The sequence below is a fragment of the Phacochoerus africanus genome, chromosome 15 (assembly GCF_016906955.1).
Source record: "Phacochoerus africanus isolate WHEZ1 chromosome 15, ROS_Pafr_v1, whole genome shotgun sequence".
NCBI classification, from domain to species: domain Eukaryota; kingdom Metazoa; phylum Chordata; class Mammalia; order Artiodactyla; family Suidae; genus Phacochoerus; species Phacochoerus africanus.
The window spans coordinates 89,541,259-89,562,232 of NC_062558.1; the positions used below are offsets into that span (position 1 = coordinate 89,541,259).

General features: G+C 36.1%; 1 protein-coding gene and 1 non-coding gene across 2 annotated transcripts in view; one reads left to right on the forward strand and one right to left on the reverse strand.

The window, feature by feature from the left end:
* Window positions 1–20,974, reverse strand: part of PTPN20 (protein tyrosine phosphatase non-receptor type 20) — a 77,915-nt gene that overhangs the window by 27,368 nt on the left and 29,573 nt on the right. Inside the window, exons 4-6 of the mRNA XM_047762670.1 lie at window positions 19,796–19,899; window positions 9,046–9,194; window positions 2,960–3,050 (exon numbers count right to left, since the gene is read on the reverse strand). Coding sequence (XP_047618626.1) covers window positions 2,960–3,050; window positions 9,046–9,194; window positions 19,796–19,899 — 344 coding nt within the window. The remainder of the gene's footprint in view (window positions 1–2,959; window positions 3,051–9,045; window positions 9,195–19,795; window positions 19,900–20,974) is intronic.
* Window positions 4,483–4,589, forward strand: LOC125117174 (U6 spliceosomal RNA). The gene has a single exon (XR_007132531.1). It is a non-coding gene; the product is annotated as a U6 spliceosomal RNA (small nuclear RNA).

Genomic DNA, 20,974 nt, shown 5'->3' on the forward strand with positions numbered 1-20,974 from the left:
CAAGAGAAGTTTATTTTCACAGTTCTAGAGGCTTGAAGTCCAAGACCAAGGAAGTCAGCAAGGTTAGTTTCTTCTAAGGCCTCTCTCTGGCTTGTAGCTGACCAGCTTAATGCTGTGTCCTTAAGTTCCCTCTGCACCCATGCATCCCTGGTGTCTTCTGAGTGTCCTAATCTCCTAATATCCTCTGTAATAGGTTTAAGTGTGCCCAGCACTGATCTAAATCCTTCATAAATACATGCTGAAATTCATACATGAATGCCAAGTCATACAATAGGTATATGCATAACTTTATAAGAAACTGTTAAATTCTCTTAAAGTGGCTTATGAAACACCACCTTACTACAAATGAAAAATTTGCGTTTTCCTAATGATTAATGACTGAGCATCTCTTCATATATTTGTCACTTGCATACTTTCTTTGGTGAAGCGGCTGCTCAAATCTTTTTGGGTTATTTGTCCTCTTATCAAGTTATAGGAACTCTTTATATATTCCAAATATAAGTCTTTGGTCAAATAAATGTTTTAAATGCATTTTTCTCCCAGTCTGTTGTTTATCTTTTCACTTCCATAACAGTATATTTTGAAGAGCAATATAGGTATTTTTTTAAGTTAATGAAGTCCAATTTGTTTTTTTTTTTCACAGTTCAAGGTTTTTGTGTCCAAGAACAACTTTTTTTCCTGTCCTTTAAGAAAAACTAAGTCCAAGGACACTAAAATCCTCTTTTCTTTTCTTCAGAAGTTGTATGGTTTTAACTCCTATACTTAGGCCTATGATCTACTTTGGGTTAATTTTGGTATAACGTGTGACATAAGGGTCACAGTTAATTTTTTGGCATATGAATATGTAATGGTTTGGAAATATCTGTTGAAAACTATCCATTCCTTATTGACTTGCATCCTTAAATTCAGATATTAACATCTGTTACTCCCTCCTCATGTAATTACAGAAAAGAACTCAATGATACTTGTAAATGTGCTTGAAAAGTGGAAAACAACTAGAAATCTAAGTCACTATCACTATTACTTAGTTCTGAGTATACCCTGACTCAAAGGCAAGTAACAGAAAAACACTGGGCCAGGAGTCATAGAACCTGATATGTGGTAAGACCCACATGTACAAATAGAGATATAATTACATAATTTGGAGCTTTGGCCCCTTGGAGTGACACCAAATTGTTTGCACTATCTCTTTAAATGTCTAATAATGCTTCATCATTCTGATTTTAGAAATATTCATCAATGCACTTCTGTACACTCTCCCCGCAGAATAGCATAATAAACTATTCTATGTATCTTTTGGAGGTACTCATTACTTTTATAACCATAAAGTTATTTTAGATCTGAATGAACCAACTAAACATGAAGGTTATTTATCCAATGATGGCAGTCACTGTGTTCTACTCTGATTTTTATGATAACCATCTCAAGTCTAATTGGAGACACAAGGATGCAAATAGATAATTAAAATGTAGTTTGGTAAGTGGGAAAAGGAAGTCACAAAACAGAGAGAGACTATTAGAGAAACACCAAACCTAGCTTTGAGGAAGACAAGGAAAGTCTGGCCAAAGTAGCTCTGAAATACTCGGAATTACCTCCTCAATTCCTGCAAGAGATGAGTGGTTCCTGCAAGAATCACAGATTCAAGGGCTTGAGGACAAGAGAAAGAGAATGATGAGTGCCAGAAACCAAAAGAAGTTTCATGAGACAGCTGAGGCTAAAGAGGTGAAATTTATGCCATGCTAATAAACTCTACCATGATAGTAACAGAGAACAAAAGAAGAGCTTTAAAAGGAGAATAACATTCTGATTCACATTCTAGGAAAATCATTTCAGTAACTACTGTGAACAGAGTAGAGTGGGAGGCAGAGACTGGCTGAGAGATAAAACAGGAAGTTGGAAGCAGCAGGAATCAAGACATGGGGAGGATTCTAAAGGTATTAAGGAGGTAGGATCAAAAGGATTTTGTGGCCACTTAGATATTGCAGGTGACTCAAAGTTTTCTTGCTTAGACAAATGAGTGGTTACACTAAATAAGATACAGGATAAAGGAGGAAGGTCATGCTGTAGGAAGAAAAATGGTAATTTGGAAAATTTTTTACTTTGAAAGGCACAGAATGAGATTTCCTGCGTAAGACTAAAAATGTGTTGGAGTTCCCATCACAGTGCAGTGGAAACAAATCTGACTAGGAACCATGAGGTTGCAGGTTTGATCCCTGGCCTTGCTCAGTGGGTTAAGGATCTGGCATTGCCATGAGCTGTGGTATACGTCATAAATGCGGCTTGGATCTGGCATTGCTATGGCTCTGATGTAGGCCGACAGCTGTAGCTCTGATTATACTCCTAGCCTGGGAACTTCCATATGCCACAGGTGTGGTCCTAAAAAGAAAAAAAAAAAAAGATTAAAAATGTGTTTTGTTTCTGCTGTTTGGATGGTCTGAGAAATAAACTGTAACTGGGTGGGGAGGGTAGCAACACCCAGCACAGGAATGCAATGTGTAACCCTTTGGCAACAACTAAAGGGTAGCCTCCTATTGGAGGGTAGAGTGACAACTGTATTTTCCAAGACAAAGGATATAATTAGCATCACTGTATTTGGGTGTCTAAACAAAATGACCAGGAAGATGGCAAGGGCTTGGGATATCTAAAGTAAAAAATGTCTCAGATTCTTAAACTTTTAAGTTTTAGATGATTCATGGCCTGGGAAGTAGCAATGCATAAGAACTAGGTTGAAGGATTTGTGTAACTAACCCTGTGACAGTGCCTGGAAGATTTATCTGTGATAGAAGAGGACTTTCATCCTGTCTAGCATATCCAAGAATATGCCCAGGCCACCCACTACTAGCTACTAGAGCTCTTCATCATGGTCACAGGTCAAAATGGCCAATACTGAAGCCATACAACCCACTTTACCTTGTCCCAAATGTAAATAGGAAAACAATTAAAACCATTTTTAGCTTACATGGAAGAATATCTCGATATCTGTTTTTTTCTCTGTTTTGTAGTTCATTCCCAGAGTGGAACACAGCATGCAGATTCTTAAATTCTAAAGCCTTTAAAAGGTAAGAAATATAAGTCATGTATTTACTATAACAGGAAAAAAAAAAAAGAGGAAAAGGAAAAACATCTGTCTTTGTGTTGTATTCATGATCCTTAAGCCTGAACATAACATGACCTATTGTCAAATGTGTTACATGGTAAGTAGAGAAGTTAGAGCCCCACTGACAAAGTCCTATCTAAAATATCTCAAATTTGAGATGTCAATCAACAGGGTGCTTGATAAGAAAATGTTCAACTCTCTGGAGTTAATTTGTTTTGTTGGACTTGAAGATTTTTTCCTTTTTCATTAAAAAAGAAAAAACCAATACAGAACATTTACTTCTTAGGACCTACCCTTAAATCTATCATTTTATAAACAAAAATAGTAACAGGAACAAAAATATGTAAACAAAAAACATAGTCTCAAAATTTACTCCTTGCACCATTAAGAAATTATAGTTAGGACACTAATTAAAGATTCTTATCAGGAGTTTCCATCATGGTGCAGTGGTTAACGAATCCGACTAGGAATCATGAGGTTGCGGGTTCAATCCCTGGTCTTGCTCAGTGGGTTAAGGATCCGGCGTTGCCATGAGCTGTGGTGTAGGTTGCAGACAAGGCTCGGATCCTGAGTTGCTGTGGCTCTGGCAAAGGCTGGAAGCTATAGCTCCGATTTGACCCCTAGCCTGGGAACCTCCATATGCTGCAGGAGCAGCCCAAGAAATGGCAAAAAGACAAGAAGAAAAAAAAAAAGATTCTTATCAAAAAACTTCCTTTAAAACTGTGAATTCAATATCTATTGAACATTTAATAAGTACTCATTACTTTTCTAGATATTGAAATACAAAGATGAATCTGAAAATGGTCTCACCCTTAAGAAGTTAACACAGCAGTTAAAGAGGAGGCCATGAGATCCATGGAGAAACACTTGTACAAATGAAGCACTAGACTGTACCTGAAGATATAGAAAGGAAAGCTCCTAGAAACGAAGTAGCACTTGAACTGGGCCTTCCTGACTGACATAGAAGTTTGCATGTATGGGAAGAAAGAACAGGTGAATGGATATCATACTAGGTAGGTGGACCTTAAGAAAGGCATGGAGGCATGCACATCCTTTGGGGGAAACAGTCAATAGTATGGTAACAACAGCAAAGAGCACATGCTTTAGCCCAAAGGGAAACTAAAACTAACTAGGAAGGCCTTGTTTCACACATAAAAGGAACTGATATCCTACCCTATTAGAATATTTGTGGATAAAACCCAAGAGTTTTTTAAAACTCTTCAGTAACTTCTAGACAGCCAATTTAGCACTACCAGTCTTTAAGTTAGTGTTGGCAACTACTGCCATGGGGAATGAGGAGCCAGTGAAGGTTTTAACCCATAGGATAAAATGACCAGATTTTTACCTTTTAATTTTTCTGCAAATCAATTCTAAAACTAACCTAGGTACTCACTTCAGCAGCACATATAATAAAATTGGAATGATACAGAGAAGATTAACATGGCCCCTGTACAAAGATGATATGTAAATTTGTGAAGTGTTCCATATTCTTTTCAAGTGCACACAGAGCATTCTCCAGGAATGACCACATACTGGGGCACAAAAGTAATCTCAACAAACTTAAGAGTAAAGAAATTATTTCAAGCATCTACTTTGACCACAATGGCATGAAACTAGAAATCAACCATAAGAAAATGAGAAAAAACTGACTACATGGAGACTAAGCAACATGCAGCTAAAAAACCAATGGGTCAATGAGGAAATCAAAAGGGAAATTTAAAAATACCTTAAAACAAATGACAATGAAAACACAACCATTCAAAATCTATGGGATGCCTCAAAAGCAGTTCTTACAGGAAAGTTCATAGCAATACAGCCGTCCTCAAAAAAAAAAAAAATCTCATATCAACTTAACCTACCATCTAAAAAAATTAGAAAAAGAAGAACAAACAAAACCTAAAGTCAGCAGAAGGAAGGAACTCATAAAGATTAGAGAGGAAATCAATAAAATAGGGATTAAAAAAAACAAAAAAAAATAAAACCAAGTGTTGGTTCTTTGAAATGGTAAACAAAATTGACAAAACTCTGGCCAGATTCACCAAGAATAAAATAGAGAGAAGCCAAATAAACAAAATGATAAGTAAAAAAGGAGAAATATCAACAGATACTGCAGAAATACAAAAAATAAATAAATAAATAAAAGAATACTATGAACAATTATATGCCAACAAATTGGACAACCTAGAAGAAATGGACAACTTTCTAGAGACATACAGCCCACCAAAACTGAATCAAGAAGAAATAGATCATCTAAATAGACCAATCACTAGAAATGAAACTGAATATGTAACAGTAATAAAAACACTTCCTACAAATAAAAGTCCAGGACCACATAGCTTCACAGGTGAATTCTACCAAACATACAAAGAACTTAAACCCATCCTTCTTAAACTTTTCCAAAAGACTGAAGGAGTACACTCCCAAAGACATTCTATGAAGCCACCATCACCCTAATACCAAAAACAAAGATACTACTAAAAAAAAAAATTATAGGCCAACATCTTTGATGAATGTAGACACAAAAATTCTCAACAAAATTTTAGCCAACTGAATCCAACAACACATAAAAAATATCATACTCCACTACCAAGTGGGATTCACCCCAAGTTTACAAGGATGGTTCAACAAATGCAAATCAATCAACGTCATACACCACACTAACAAAAGAAAAGTCAAAAACCACATGATCATCTCAATAGATACAGAAAAAGCATTTGACAAAATCCAACATCCATTCATGATAAAAACTCTTACCAAAGTGGGCATAGAGGGATCATATCTCAACATAAAAAAGGCCATTTATGACAAACCCACAGCAAATACACTACTCAATGCAGAAAAGCCAAAAGGCTTTCTGCTACAATCTGGAACAAGAAAAGGATGCCCACTCTCACCACTTTTATTCAACATAGTATTGGAAGACCTAGCCACAACAATCAGACAAAAAATAAATAAATAAAAGGCGTCGAAATTGGAAGAGAAGAGGTAAAATTGTCACCATATACAGATGATATATTATATATAGAAAGCCCTAAGGACTCCACACAAAAACTATTCCAACTGATAAATGAATTCAACAAAGTAGCAGGATACAAGATTAACATTCAGAAACAGGTTGCATTTCTGTATCCTAACAGTGAAATATCAGAAAAGGAATATTAAAAAACAATATCCTATAAAATTACAAGCCCCAAAATTAAATATCTAGGAATAATCCTGATCAAGGAGATGAAAGACTTATATGCTAAGAACCATAAAACATTAATCAAGGAAATTAAAGAGGATTCAAAGAAATGGAAAGCTATCTCATGCTCCAGGATTGGAATAATTAATATTATTAAAATGGCCATACTACCCAAAGCAATCTACAGATTTAATGCAATCCCTATCAAACTACCCACAACATTTTTTTAGAACACTAGAACAAACAATCCAAAAATTTATGTGGAACCATAAAAGACCCAGAATTGCCAAAACAATCCTGAAAGAAAAAACCAAGCAGGAGGCTCCTAGACTTCAGACAATATTACAAAGCTACAGTAATCAAGACAGTGTGGAACTGGTACAAAAACACACATATGAGACAATATTGTCTCCTAGACTTCAGACAGTATTGCAAAGCTATGGTAATCAAGACAGTGTGGTACTGGTACAAAAACAGACATATGTTTCAATGGAACAGAATTGAGAGGCCATAAATAAACCTAGACATCTATGGACAATTGTTCTTCAACAAAGGAGGCAAGAACAGAAGTTCCCCTGTGGAGCAGTGGGTTAAGGATCTAGCATTACCACAACTGTGGTGCAGGATGAAGCTTCAGTGCAAGTTCAATCCCTGGCCCAGGAACTTCTACATACACAAGGGCAATCAATTAAAAAAATTTTTTTTGTTTAAAAAAAAAAGGAATCAAGGATAAAATGGGGAAAAGATAGTCTCTTCAAGAAAGTCATGCTGGGAAAACTGGATAGCTGCCTGTAAATCACTGAAACTAGGACACACCTTCACACCACGCACAAAAATGAACTCAAAATGGTTTAAAGACTTAAACATAAGACACCATAAAACTTCTAGAAGAGAACACAGACAAAACATTCTCTGACATCAACCACACAAATGTTTTCTTAGGTTAGTATCCCAAGGCAATAGAAATAAAAACAAAAATAAACCAATGGGACCTAATAAAACTTGCAAGCCTTTGCACAGCAAGGGAAACCATTAAAAAAAGACAATCCGTGAAATGGGAAAAAATAAAACAAGATTTAATCTCCAAAATATACAAACAACCCATACAACTCAACAACAAAAAACAAACAAACAATCTAATCAAATGGGCAGAAGAACTAAACAGTCATATCTCCAAAGAAGACACGAATGGCTAGTTGGCACATGAAAAAAATGCTCAACATCACTAATTACTAGAGAAATGCAAATCAAAACTACAGTGAAGTACCACCTCATACAAACCAGAATGGTCATCATTAACAAGTCTACAAATAACAAATGCTGGAGAGGGTGTGGAGAAAAGAGAATCCTTCCATAATGTTGGTGGGATTGTAAATTGGTATAACCACTATGGAAAACAGTACGGAAGTTCCTCAGAAAACTAACTATAGAACTACCATATGATCTAGCAATCCCACTCCTGGGCATATCTCTGGACAAAACTTTCATTGAAAAAGATACATGCACCCCTATGTTCAGTGTAGCACTAGTCACAATAGCCAAGACATGGAAACAATCTAAATGCCCATTGACAGATGAATGGATTAAGAAGATGTAGCACATACACACAAAGAAATAGTGTTCGGTCACAAAAAAGAACAAAATAGTGTCATTTACAGCAACATGGATGCAACTAGAGATTTTCATATTTAGTGAAATAAGTCAGAAAGAGAAAGACAAATACCATGATATCACTTATATGTAGGATCTAAAATATGGCACAAATGAACCTATCTACAGAACAGGAACAGACTCACAGACATGGAAAATGGACTTGTGGTTGCCGGGGGGTGGGAGGGAGGGAGAAGGAGTGGGATGGACTGGGAGTTTGGGATTAGTAGATGCAAACTATTACACTTAGAATGGATAAGCAATGAGATCCTACTGCGAAGCACAGCCTCCTGGGATGGAACATTATGGAAGATAATATGAGAAAAAAAATGTGTGTGTGTGTGTGTGTGTATATTATACATATATATATATATATATATATATATATGACTGGGTCACTTTGGTATACAGCAGAAATTGACACAACACTGTAAATCAACTATACTTTAATAAAAAATAATTTTAAAAAAGAAAAAAGAAATGCCAATTAGATCTCAACAAGAAACCATTTTTTATTTAAAAGATAAGCAAAGATCCAAAAATATGACAGCACAAAATACTGGCTTTCTAGGAATTTGTTCTAAATAATACTCACACATATGCATGGGCACATGAAGAGGAATGATTCTTGTTCATAATAGCAAAGACTAGAAAAATATAAATGTCCATCATAGGGGACTATTTAAAGAAAAGAAAGTCTTTATTCATATACGTAGCAAAAATGCAATTCTTAGTAAGAATGAGATAGAGCTATATGTGCCAATAATATATTTGGAAATTATTTACGTGAAAAAATTTTTTACAAAAACAAAGGGTAAAATAGTGAGTAAAGTACATACCAACAATTTTTCTGAAAGGTTAAATGACAAACTTAATAGCAGAAAGGGGCCCTAGAGAGAGTGTCAAGGGAGAAAAAGAGACTTTATCCATTTTATTACCTTTTATGCTATTTGCCTCTTTTACTATGTACATCTATTACTTTAAAAACAAATTTAATATTTGAAAACAAAACAACATACTCAATCTAAAAAAAGAAAAAAAAGAATTAAAATTTTCTGGTTGTGATGTGGAAAAAGAAATCACACATCAGATTTGTTAAAACCAAAATATTTACCATAAATTCCTGGATGATTTCATTTTCTGATAGTTTTTTCTCAAGCATTTTAAAATAATCTTGGAAGGTTGACTGTTCATGATTACTGACTACTAATGGTTGAATAAGAGCCAACTGAGCTAGCTCCCTTTCAGAAGTAATTTCCATACCTAAGAAAGAGAAAAATTAACATTTGTAAGTTAATTACATATGTGAAGGGAGATTTTATTTCTACTGTTGTGTTTTCTCTTAAGTAAAGATCCAGCCACTTAAGAAATCACATAAGTTTATTTTTTCAGGGGTGAAGAGTCTATTACTTTGAAAGGAAGGATTCTTATTTTGGAAAAATCATGATTATGTACCTTGAAATTATACAAAACCCACTATTCTTAGAGAAAACTGTTACATGTCAATAGTAGACTAAGAAGTGTTTTGATTTATAATGTGATTGTATTGACATTATGCCAAGGCAAACACATATAAGACTTGGATGGTTGAACAAGAGTACTTTTGCCCTCCCAGGGACCAAGTGTTTGGAAGTCCCTGGAGTCTGAAATGAGACAATGTGCATACCTCTAACTTCAGAACAGATCAAGCATGTGCATGTGCACAGAAACACACACACACCCCAAGAGTTGAGAGGATCTATATAATGTAATTAATAGCACTAATATATATATATATATGTTATACACAATTATAAGTAATTATATATAATATATTGTACTATAGACATATATTATATAGTTATATACTTATAACCAGTAATAACAAAACAATATACTCTATTTAATAGTATACATGGGATTTTTTTTTTAATAATGGTCTTTTAAGTCATGCTGATAAGCTAGATTCCAAATATCTGAAATTTTACAGATTAAGTACACTGGCCATAAAGCAATAAATCTAGAAAGTCAATATCAAAAGAATATTTTAAAAATAAGAATTTTAAGGAGTTCCTATTGTGGCTCAGTGGTTAATGAATCTGACCAGCATTCATGATGATGCAGGTTTGATCTCTGGCCTTGCTCAGTGCGTTAAGGATTCAGAGTTGCTGTAAGCTGTGGTGTAGGTCACAGACGTGACTCAGATCCTACGTTGCTACAGCTGTGGTGTAGGCCATCAGCTACAGCTCCAATTCAACCCCTAGCCTGGGAACATCCATATGCTGCAGGTGTGGCCCTAAAAAGAAAAAAAAAAATTATACACACACACACACAGCAATTAAGCAAAAGAGTGGGCATTAAAAATGGAGATGGAAGTTTCTAAGAATCTGCACTTCTCTGGGAAATTTATCTTTTCTTGGAACCCTACTATGACAAAGGTCTTTCTAAGGGTAGAAATGAGGTTGGGAGAGATAGTCACAGAAATCCCCCCCTGTCTTACAAGTCTCCCTAACCTTAATATGGAAGAGGTCTAGGAAGTCCAGAAGAGGAGACACAATTCCCAGTAAAAGCATTTTGATCATCTTTGACCCCCAATTTAGCAACACCCACTTGGCTTCTTGTTGTGTTCTAGCCTTGATGAAGAAAAAGCTAAGCGAAGGCAGAGAGAAAGGAAAGAAAAGGCAGAATCACTACAGTGGATGTTGTAGAGTCAACACAGATTCCACCCTGATAGTTAAAGTCATTTTTAATCATTTCATAATAATTCCCTTACGAATGAATAGTTTGGTAATAGGCAGGTGATTTGAGTCAACTGGAAGCAAAAAAGATATTCAAGGCTTTACAGGCAAGAGAAGCAAGTCTCTCTCCCACCTCCACCCTTGCCTGGACATAAACACAGAAGTAAAAGGCCCCAGTTACCACAAGCAGCCCTACTATGACCATAGAAGGAAAGAATTGAGTATAGCAAATAGGAAAAAAAGAATCTAGGTTCTTGATGACATCACTGAATAATTGATCATATTGAAACTGAAAATTTCCCATCTCTAGTCCTCCGTTGTGGTAGAAAATGTATTTTTTATTGTTATTATTATTTCAGTTTGGCTTCTTTTGATTGCAGCCTGGTGAAAGAATTCAAATTAAGGTATTATAGGTGAGGCTTCAGTTATGGATAACAGCAATTATTATATAACAGAATTTTTGCAGAAAGCCAGTTTATCTGGCTATTTGGTGCCAACAACATCACTGGGCAGGTATGAAGAAAAGTGCTTCCCCTTTTATGATCTGAAAATAACAGAGAAGAATGTTTTGCTGAGAAAACTGCTACCTTTGACACCGTGAGGAATCTGAGGGAGCTGGACATCACTGCTCTAACCACTGGCCTCTGGTGACATTACCTTAGCAACCACGAATTAGAAGTCATCACAACTGTTGACCTTAGCTAAAATGAGGCACCAGGAATGTCATGCCTGCTACAGTGTGCAGCAGTAATAAGGATGCTTCTCTATATGTTTAAGACTTGGTTAAGTTCAATTGACAATTATCCCAAGGTAAGCACATACAAGACTTGAATGGGAAAACAAGAGTATTCTTGCCTCCTTGGGACCAAGTGTTTGGAAGTCCATGGAGTCTGAAATGAGAGGTGTCAAATCCACAATACCTACCAGGATGTCTAAGAAATATAACTTTTAGTTTTTCTGCCTGGACCATGCAGGAAGGTACACTAAGAGGAGGGTGTGATCAATGTTGAGTAAACTGATCTATAATATCTACCACATAACAATTCATCCACACTTTGTGAGCTTTCTGCTCCTTCTCTCCTAACCTTCAGAACACTTATTGTTCTCAAGCAAAATCCAGCCCTCAACATATAGTTTATAGAGGAAGATAACAAATCAAATGGAACGAGAGGCAGAGGAATTCATTCACGCTCAATTAGCAAAATCAAAGAAATGCAGAGCTATACATGTTAGTGAGATGCAGAAAAAAATGAGCAATGAAAAATGTCACACAAAAAATTTTTAATCCAGTCTGAATGGAACATAACCTAAATTGTAAATCCACCATCTGTAGGAAGAAATAATAATATGAATTATTTTAAATGAGTTCAAAATCAGATAAAACAAAAAATGAGTTGGAACATAAATTTATAGACTTAAGAAAATAAATGAAAGGCCCAAAGTACATGATTATAGAATAATTAAATCAAACACTGCAAAAAACAAAGTAGTCAGTTGAAAATAAACATTTCATAGGAAAAAGATGTGTACATAAATTAATGAGAAGAAGAGGCAAACAGCAAAAGATAAATGCATATAAGGACCTCATCAGAAGCTCAGGAGAAAAACTGGAGACAAGATGAGGAGATCAAAAAATTTTCCCTCATGATACAAGCCTGGAAAGGGGAGCAGCAGTTTCTGTGGGAAGGCATAAAGCCCCACTCAATCTTCCCTAAGGACCAAAAGCATAAGAAGTTGGGGAAAGGACATCCAACCAAATAAGCCTCAAAGCACAAGTTAAGACCCACTAACACTGCAGGTAGAGAGGGGAAGAAAACATCCTGGGTTCAGACCATAATACATTCCCTTCCTGAAGAAGGGGAAGAGTAACTGAGAAGGCACCATCCCTAAAGCCCAGGGACACTGCACCTGCCTAAGACTGGCAATGAACAAGGACAAGGGAGAATTCTACTCCTACCTCCCACCAGGTTAGAAAGCAAAAGTATTTCAACTAAGAGCACTCCATCACTGGGAAATGGACAAAATCATGGATAGGAACCTTCTCTGAGGCTCAGACCTAATGAAGAGACCTAAAGCAGAGGGCAGGTACATCGGAAACTCTCTGGTACACCACTGCTATTCTAAGCATAAGGTAACAATACAGTAATTTGAAGCTGGTGGTGCACTATGGATAACAACAGGAAGATCAAAACCCAAACTCAGAGTTCCCGTCACAGCTCAATGGTTGACAAATCTGACTGGGAACCATGAGGTTGTGGGTTCGATCCCTGGCCTCACTCAGTGGGTTAAGGACCCAGTGTTACCGTGGGCTGTGGTGTAGGCCCCAGATGTGGCTCGGATCTGGCGTTGCTGTGGCTCTGGTGTAGGCCAGCGGCCTAGCCTGGGAATCTCCATATGCCCTGGGTGCGACCCTAGAAAAGGCAAAAAGACAAAAAACAAACAAACAAACAAAAAAACCCAAACTCTGCTCATTTCCTGACTAAACTGACTCAACTCCTTACACTGAAGGCCTACTGAAGAAAGAGGAAGGTCCTTTCCTATTTAGCTCAGTCTCTAGGACACAAGATATCCATACTTAGTAGACAGTATGGACAGTTACCAATATCTTCTGTACCATTTTTCACTATTATTAACATCTTACATTAGGATGGTACATCTGTCACAATTAATGAACCAATATCGATATATTATTGGTAACTAAAGTTCACACTTCAGATTTCCTTAATTTTTCCTTAATATCCTTTTACTATTTCAAGATTCCATCTAGGATTCCACAGTGAATTTTGTTCTTGTGTCTCCTTAAGTTCCTCTTGGCTTAGACAGTTTCTCAGACTCTTCCTGTGTTTGATGACCTTGACAGTTTGATGAATAGTGGCCAGATATATTCTAGAATGCCCCTACATTGGAATTTGATGTTTTTCTCATGATTAGCCTGGGGCTATAGATTTTGAGAAAGATCACAAAGTACCACAATCATCACATCATACCAAGGGTACCTACCATTAACATGACTTACGACTGCTGATGTTGACCTTGATCACATGCTGCAGCCTGTGTCAGTTTCTCCACTACAAAGGCACTCTTTTATCCCCCTTCCCAAAGTGTACTCTTTGGAAGAAAATCACTATGTGAAGCCCTACTTAAGGGATGGGGACTTAATGCTCCTTTAGAGTAGAATATCAAAATAATTTATTTAGAACTGTTCTGCATGGGATATTTGTATCTTTCCATTTATTAATACAGCCAATCATTTATTATATCAGTATGGCCTCATCTATATTTATTTTATACTTTGCATTACAATCCAATGCTACTTTGTATTTTTGCTCAAACTGTTTCAGCTTTGGCCACTGAGAATGAGAAAACATTTTAAATTGAGCATAAATAAAAACACATCAAAATCTGTCTGATGCCACTAAAGAAGTACTCACATGAAAACTTATTGTATTAAAGGCTTATATATGAAAAAAGAAAGAATTCAAATTAATGAAGTAATCAATGAAATTGAAAACAATAGGGGAAATAAATGAAACTAAGCTAGTTCTTGGAAGAGATCAACAAAAGGAATAAATCTCTAACTAAACTCATCAAGAAACAAAGAGAAAAGATAATTATACCAAATCAAAGAGAGTACATCAATATATTCATACATTACAATTCATATATTACAAATATTATAAAATTAATAGGGGTATGTTTTCAACAACTCTAGTTCCATATATTAGACAACTTGTATGAATGGGACAAATTCACTGAGAGCTACAAACTGCCAAAATTTATTAGAGAAGAGATAATCTAATTGTCTTATATCAATTAAAGACCTTAAATATTGTTAAGGGCTGAACCATGTGCCTCCAAAATTTATATGTTGAAATCCTAACCTCTAGCAACTCAGAATATGACTGTATTTGGAGATAGGATCTTTAAAGAGGTAATTAAGATGTACTAGGGCACACCCTAATCCTGTATGGCTGGTGTCCTTATAAGAAGAGATTAGGATACACAGAGGGAAGACCACATGAAAACTCAAGGAGAAATATTTATAGAAATTAAGCATTGTTAATTTATAAATTAACCACTGTTTTCTTTTACAGGATATTGAAGGGGAATATAAATCCACTAAAGAAAAAAGAGTATCACTCAAAGACAAGAAGAGAGTTTATATCCTCTTTTGGGGACAGAGTAGTGAGAGTGTGTTTTCAGTTGCCACAAGATAGTTTTATCACAATAGATGGAAGAAAAATTGTTTTTATTTGGAGATTAGGTATGGTTTAAAGGGATGTGTAGGAGGGCCAACTCGACAAGGGATGGACTCTGATGGCTCTGCAACATGGCTAAGCTGACCTACTTTTCCCAGAATTTCATTTCCAAAATGTTTCTAGTTAAGATGGTTCACAAGAGAGGTCCTTGTGTGAGTTTTGGAAGGTAAACCTGAAACAAGAGCCACACTGTAGCTGATCTCTTGACTCATCACATTCTTTACATTGAATGTTTGTTTGTTTGTTTGGGAAGAACTTAATACCATAAAAATGCCAATCCTTCCCAAATGAATATAAATATCGGGGTGCCACTCTAATCCGAATTCCAAGGGAATGAACAAAATAATTTAAAATTTCATATGTAGCAATAACTTATCCAAATAACCTACAGAAACTTAATTTTTAAAAATTAGGGGGAAGATTTGCCTTTCTACATATTACTTAGAACTACGATAATCAAAATAGAGTAAATATGTCCATGAGAACAAACAAGTCAGTCACTGAAAAAGTTTGGAGGACAGGAAAGAATCCAAACATTTTGGGGAATCTAACATGTGACAAAAAGGTATTTAAATTCAGTTGGTAAGGGTGGTTTATTTAGCCAATAATACTGGTAAAAACTGTCTAGTCCAATTTTCTACATCTCTACCATACTTAGCAATTAAGTGCAGGTAGAACAGTAATCTAAACAAAATGAATGAATAAATGAATGGATGGGGATTCTGGGAAAATTTAGGAGAATATCTGTATATTATTTCAGTGAAGAAGGTCTTTTAAAACATTCTATAATCCCAGAATGTTTGTGAAGATCTTCCTTCTTACAGTATGGTACGGGGGAGAATTTACAGTACACTTGGCAGACAGACAAGGTGTTAAGATTTCCAACATGTGACAAGTTCCTACAAATTAATAAGAAAAAAATGGGCAAAGGATATAAATATGCAAATAAAATATGAGGCTAATAAACATAAAATAACATACAATCTCACCAGCAATAGGATAATGTGAATTAAAACAATAAGGAAATGCTATTTTTCATCCATTAAATTAGCAAAAATTAGAAAAGAGGTTATATAGCTATGATAAGAATGTGAGAAATTGGACCCTTCCAAACAGCTAGAGCAAGAATAAATTGTTCTTTTAGGAAAGGAATCTGGTACTATCTATTAAAATACATCTGAGTTGTTTACAGTTTAAGGCTATTACAAATAAGGACAGTATGAACATTCCTGCATATGTCTTCTGGTGCCAAAAGGAAAGAGTTTCTTTAAGTTAAATAGCTAGAAAATATAACTTCTAGGGCATAAGGTACATGCAGATTCAAAAATGCCAACCTGTCTTCCATTGTGCTCCATATCACCAATATCTTCTATGTCATATTCTTTAACTTTTAACAATCTAGTCTATAAGTTGTTATTTCACTGTGGTTTAACTGTCCTTCTCTGATTCAAAGTTAGGTTGAATGCCTTTTCATACTTCCTCTTCTGTGAAGTACCTGATGATGTCTATCTTGGTCAGCTTGGGCTGCTATTGCAAATTACCATAGATTAGGATAATAAATCCTGGAGGCTAGAAGTTTGAGATCAGGATGGCAGCATGGTTACGTTCTTGGTGAATGCCCTCTTCCTGGTTTCTAGATGGCTGCTTTCCTCTTGTATCTTCACACAGCAGAGACAGCTCTAGTTCTTTCATCCCCCTATAAGGACTCCAGCTTCCATTGTGAGGGCTGCATTCTCATGACCTCATTCACATTATCCCATCACACTGGAGACTGGTGCTTCAAGATATAAATTTGGAGGATGGACATAAACATTGAGTCCATGGCATTCCTCATCTGGCTCCAAAGTTTGTCTTTCTTGCATGCAAAATAGATTTGTTCCATCCCACCAGCCCCAAAAGTCTTAACTTGTCCAGAATCAATTCTTAAGTCCAAAATCCAAACTTTCAACCAAATACCATCTAAATCCATTACAGGTAAGATCAGAAGTAAGAATCAGCCTGGGGCAAAAATTCCTCTCCAGTTGTGAACCTGTGAAACCATATATGTGCTTCCAAAAATACAATGGTACGGCAAGCATAGGATAAACAATCCAATTTCAAAATATAGAAATGAAAAGGAAGAAAAGGTGATGGGTCCTAAGTAAGTCCAAAACATAGCAGGGCAAATTCCATTAGACCTTAAGAATGAAGAATAATCCTCTTCGACCTGATGTCCTACCCTCTAGACCCACAAGGGCAGTAGCCTAGGATCTACCAAGGAAGCAGTTTACCTCCATAGCTCTGCTAGGCAGTGGTCTCCCTCCTGCCACCATGGCTCTGGCCAGTCCTGCTCTTTGTAACCGAGGTGGAGGCAACCCCTCTCCCAAAACCAATACACACTGGGCCTCTGGTGGGAGTGGCAATCCCGATGACCTCTGAAGGAAAGGTCATTCTTTACTTACCTTGAATAGTACTTGGCCTCCTGTGGCAATGACTGATTAGGTCCCAGGTTCACACCCATACTAATTTCCCTACCATACTCCACACCCCTCAAGTTTTCCTGCAAACACACTGTCTCTCTCTTTCTTTCTTTTTTGTGCAATATGGATAGGCTGAGAATTTTCCAAATCTTTAAGTTCTGGTTTCTTTTTGCTTAACAATTTCCTCTTCAATTTACTTCTCTCTTCTCACATTTAATTATAAGCAGTCAGGAGGAACTAAACTACTGAGTCAACAATTTGCTTAGAAATCCCCTCACAAGTTCTACTTTCCATGAAACACATCTCAGGTTGTCACCTCATAACAAGACTCACCTCTTCTCCAGTGTTCAACAACATGTTCCTCATTTCTAAGACTTCATCGGAATAGACTTAACCATTCATATTTCTACCCACATTCTGCACATGATTATTTATAGATCCTCTAAGACAGAAGTTTTCTCTATATCTCTCCTCTTTCCTTTTTGAGTTCTCATCAGAATCCCCTTTAAAATCTCTTTACAACATATCAGCTTTTTCTAGCATGCAATTCAAAACTTTTCCAACCTCTACCCATTACCCAATTCCAAAGCTGCTTCCACATTTTTTAGGTATTAGTTATAACAGCACACACTTCTCAGTACCAATTTCTTAATAGTTGCTACTGTGTGCAGTGGGTTAAGGATCCAGCATTGCTGCAGCTGTGGCATAGGTCACAGCTATGTCTTGATTCAATCCCCAAATAAGAACTTTTATATGCCACAGATACAGCTGAAAAGAAAAAAAAAAAGGAAAAAAACCAAACCAATTTCTGTACTACTCATCTCAGGCTGCTATGCTGCTATAAAAAATCACCACAAATTGGGTCTGAATAACAAATACTTATTTTTCACAGTTCTGGAGGCTGGAAATAAGAGATGAGGATGTCAACATGGTCAGGTTCCAGTGAAAACAAAACCCACTGGTCTATAGATAGATGCTTTCTTGCTATATCCTTAATGGGGGGAGAGAAAGAGTTCTGGTCCTTTCATCCACTTGTAAGGGCACGATTTGTGTTGAGAAGGCTCCACCCCCATGATGTCATCAAACTCAATTATATCCCAAAGGCCCCACTGAAAAAGCCCCACATGGTACAGCCTCTTTGGAAAACAGTTTGTCGTTTATACAATTATGACTCAGAAATCCCACTCTTGGATATTTACCTTAAAGAAATAGGAACTTAGGTTTACACAAAACTGGTTATGTGAATATTTGTAGTGCTTTTATCCATAACTGCCAAATCTGGAAACAACTCCGATGTCCTTTGACTGATAAATGGATAAACAAACTGGTATAGCCATACAATGGAATACTACTCAGCAAATTTTTTTTCAAATTAAGTACTGGTAAACGCCATGGTGTGGATTAATATCAATAGCTTTATGCTAAGTGAAAGAAGTTGGACTCAAAATGCAGTATGTTTATGATTCCATCCATATGACACTTTGGAAAAAACAGAAGTAAAGAGAATGAAGGCAGATTACAGTTTGCCACATGGTGGTGGTGGGGTTAGGGGTGTACAAAAGAGCACAAGAGAAATTTGAGTGAAGGAAACATCCTACATCTCGATGGTGGTGGTAGCCGTCTGTCTAACCTCATAGAACTATATGCTAACAGGGTGAATTTTACCATATATAAATGATACATCGATATTTTAAAAAGTATTTTCTTATAAACTATTTTTGTGTGAGACCTGTACTTTAAAAATTATATAGTGTGATAGTACCTTAATTAGACTCAGCATTCCTCAAATTAAAAAAAGTTAATAGAGAATAAGATTCTGGCACTTGAGAGAGTGAAAGGTGATCTCTAAGATCTTCTCTAAATCCAAGGCTTCTGAGGTAGGTATTGATTCTTCAACCTCACATGCAAGAATTACGTATATTTTTTTCCATGCTTATATTTATATTATGTACAAATATATACCCATATCCACAGAAAAAAATTGGAATATTCTTCCATATTATGATTTATATTGCATATATACCTGTATTTTCTTCTTTCCTATAACAAGTCACAATGTATAATCCAAAAATTATTTTACTTACAAAGTATACACTGTGATACAAATTAAGAAAATGAAGAAGCAAGCCATATTCAAGTCTATACAAATCATTAATTCCTTGTTTAAGAAATATAAATAGCTCATTTTATTAAACTGACATGTTCGCTATACTAAAATATTTAAAGAAAGGGTAGATACATGCACTTTATGAATGTGAGGTACGGGGCATTTTCTTCATTTTTAAAGGAAAATCCTATAAAACTATGTTTTCCCCTTTTGAAAAAGTTTTTCCTAGCTCTTTCCATATTTATATTAGAAATTTCTTTGTGCATAGCTCTGAAATACACCCTCTTCAAGAATCTACTAATAAAATGGGGGGAGGTCATACCCTGAAGCGTAGGGATGTAAGTCTGAGAGGGCCCTGCAAGCTCTTCTTCCTTACTGTCTTTTAGGGAGGAGCCACCGGTGGTCCACGAGTTGGGTTCACCCTTACTAGAAAAGAAATTTATATTTGTTCATGGTTTCAGAGAATGTATATACTTAAGAGAGAATTTCTCGTAATCTATATTAATTATTCAATTGGCATTCACTTCCACTGTCAGCCCCTGGAACTGGCCCACTTTCAAAGATAATTCCAAAGTCCCAATATTTGATCACAAACTCCAACTCCTCTCGCTCTCACCTGACTTGCAAACTAGCGACTTGGATCAATCCACCCATTTACCTTCTTTCCTCCTTTACCCAGGCTGTGGAGGAAGAAATGTACTGGTGTCACTGCGGTTTCTAGTATCAGCAGAAAGCCATTTGGAAAACACTGGTAGGTCTCTATTCCATTTCCTCTACCATTTCTAATCTCCAAATCACAATACTCATGTAGTCCCTATCTCAATTCTCTACTTTAGTAAAAGAAAAAAAAAATGTAGTTCATTCTATAAAATGTAAAGAACAGAAAGCAAGAATACTTTCAGCTTACTCTCTTCTAAAATGTACACTTAGGTGCATCAATATTCATTACTCTTTACTTTCTCCATGTTCAGACTTAATCCTTCCATTTCTCAACTCTATGCTTTTATCTTCTCTGAGACATTATTCTAAAACTATCTTTTCGTGTGTGTGTGTGTGTGTGTGTGTGTATAATTAATCTCTATCCACAAATTCTTCCATTTCAAAAGAATACTTAATTCTCTCTCGCCTTAAAAACAGTAAATTCTTTAATCATTCTAACTCCATTCAACTACCACTCTATAAACACTCTAAAAGATTTCTCAAATACTAGGCCACCTCCTCTTTCTGTTCTTTCCACTGACTCACTACGGTTTATTCACTGACGTCATCTGCTTGGCTCTTTTCGCACTTTCATTCACAACTCCACTTAGCAAAAGCCCCCTAATTCATTCATTTCTGGGTCTAATCTCTAATGTGTAGAGAAAATTCTCCCAAAAACTCACTGCCCACCATCCTCAGGATAAACCCAGGCTCCTCACTGGACTCATAAATTTAGGATGTTGGTAAACTGCTTACATTTTCATTCTCATTTCTACTAATTTCTTCTATGCCCTTTAGGCTT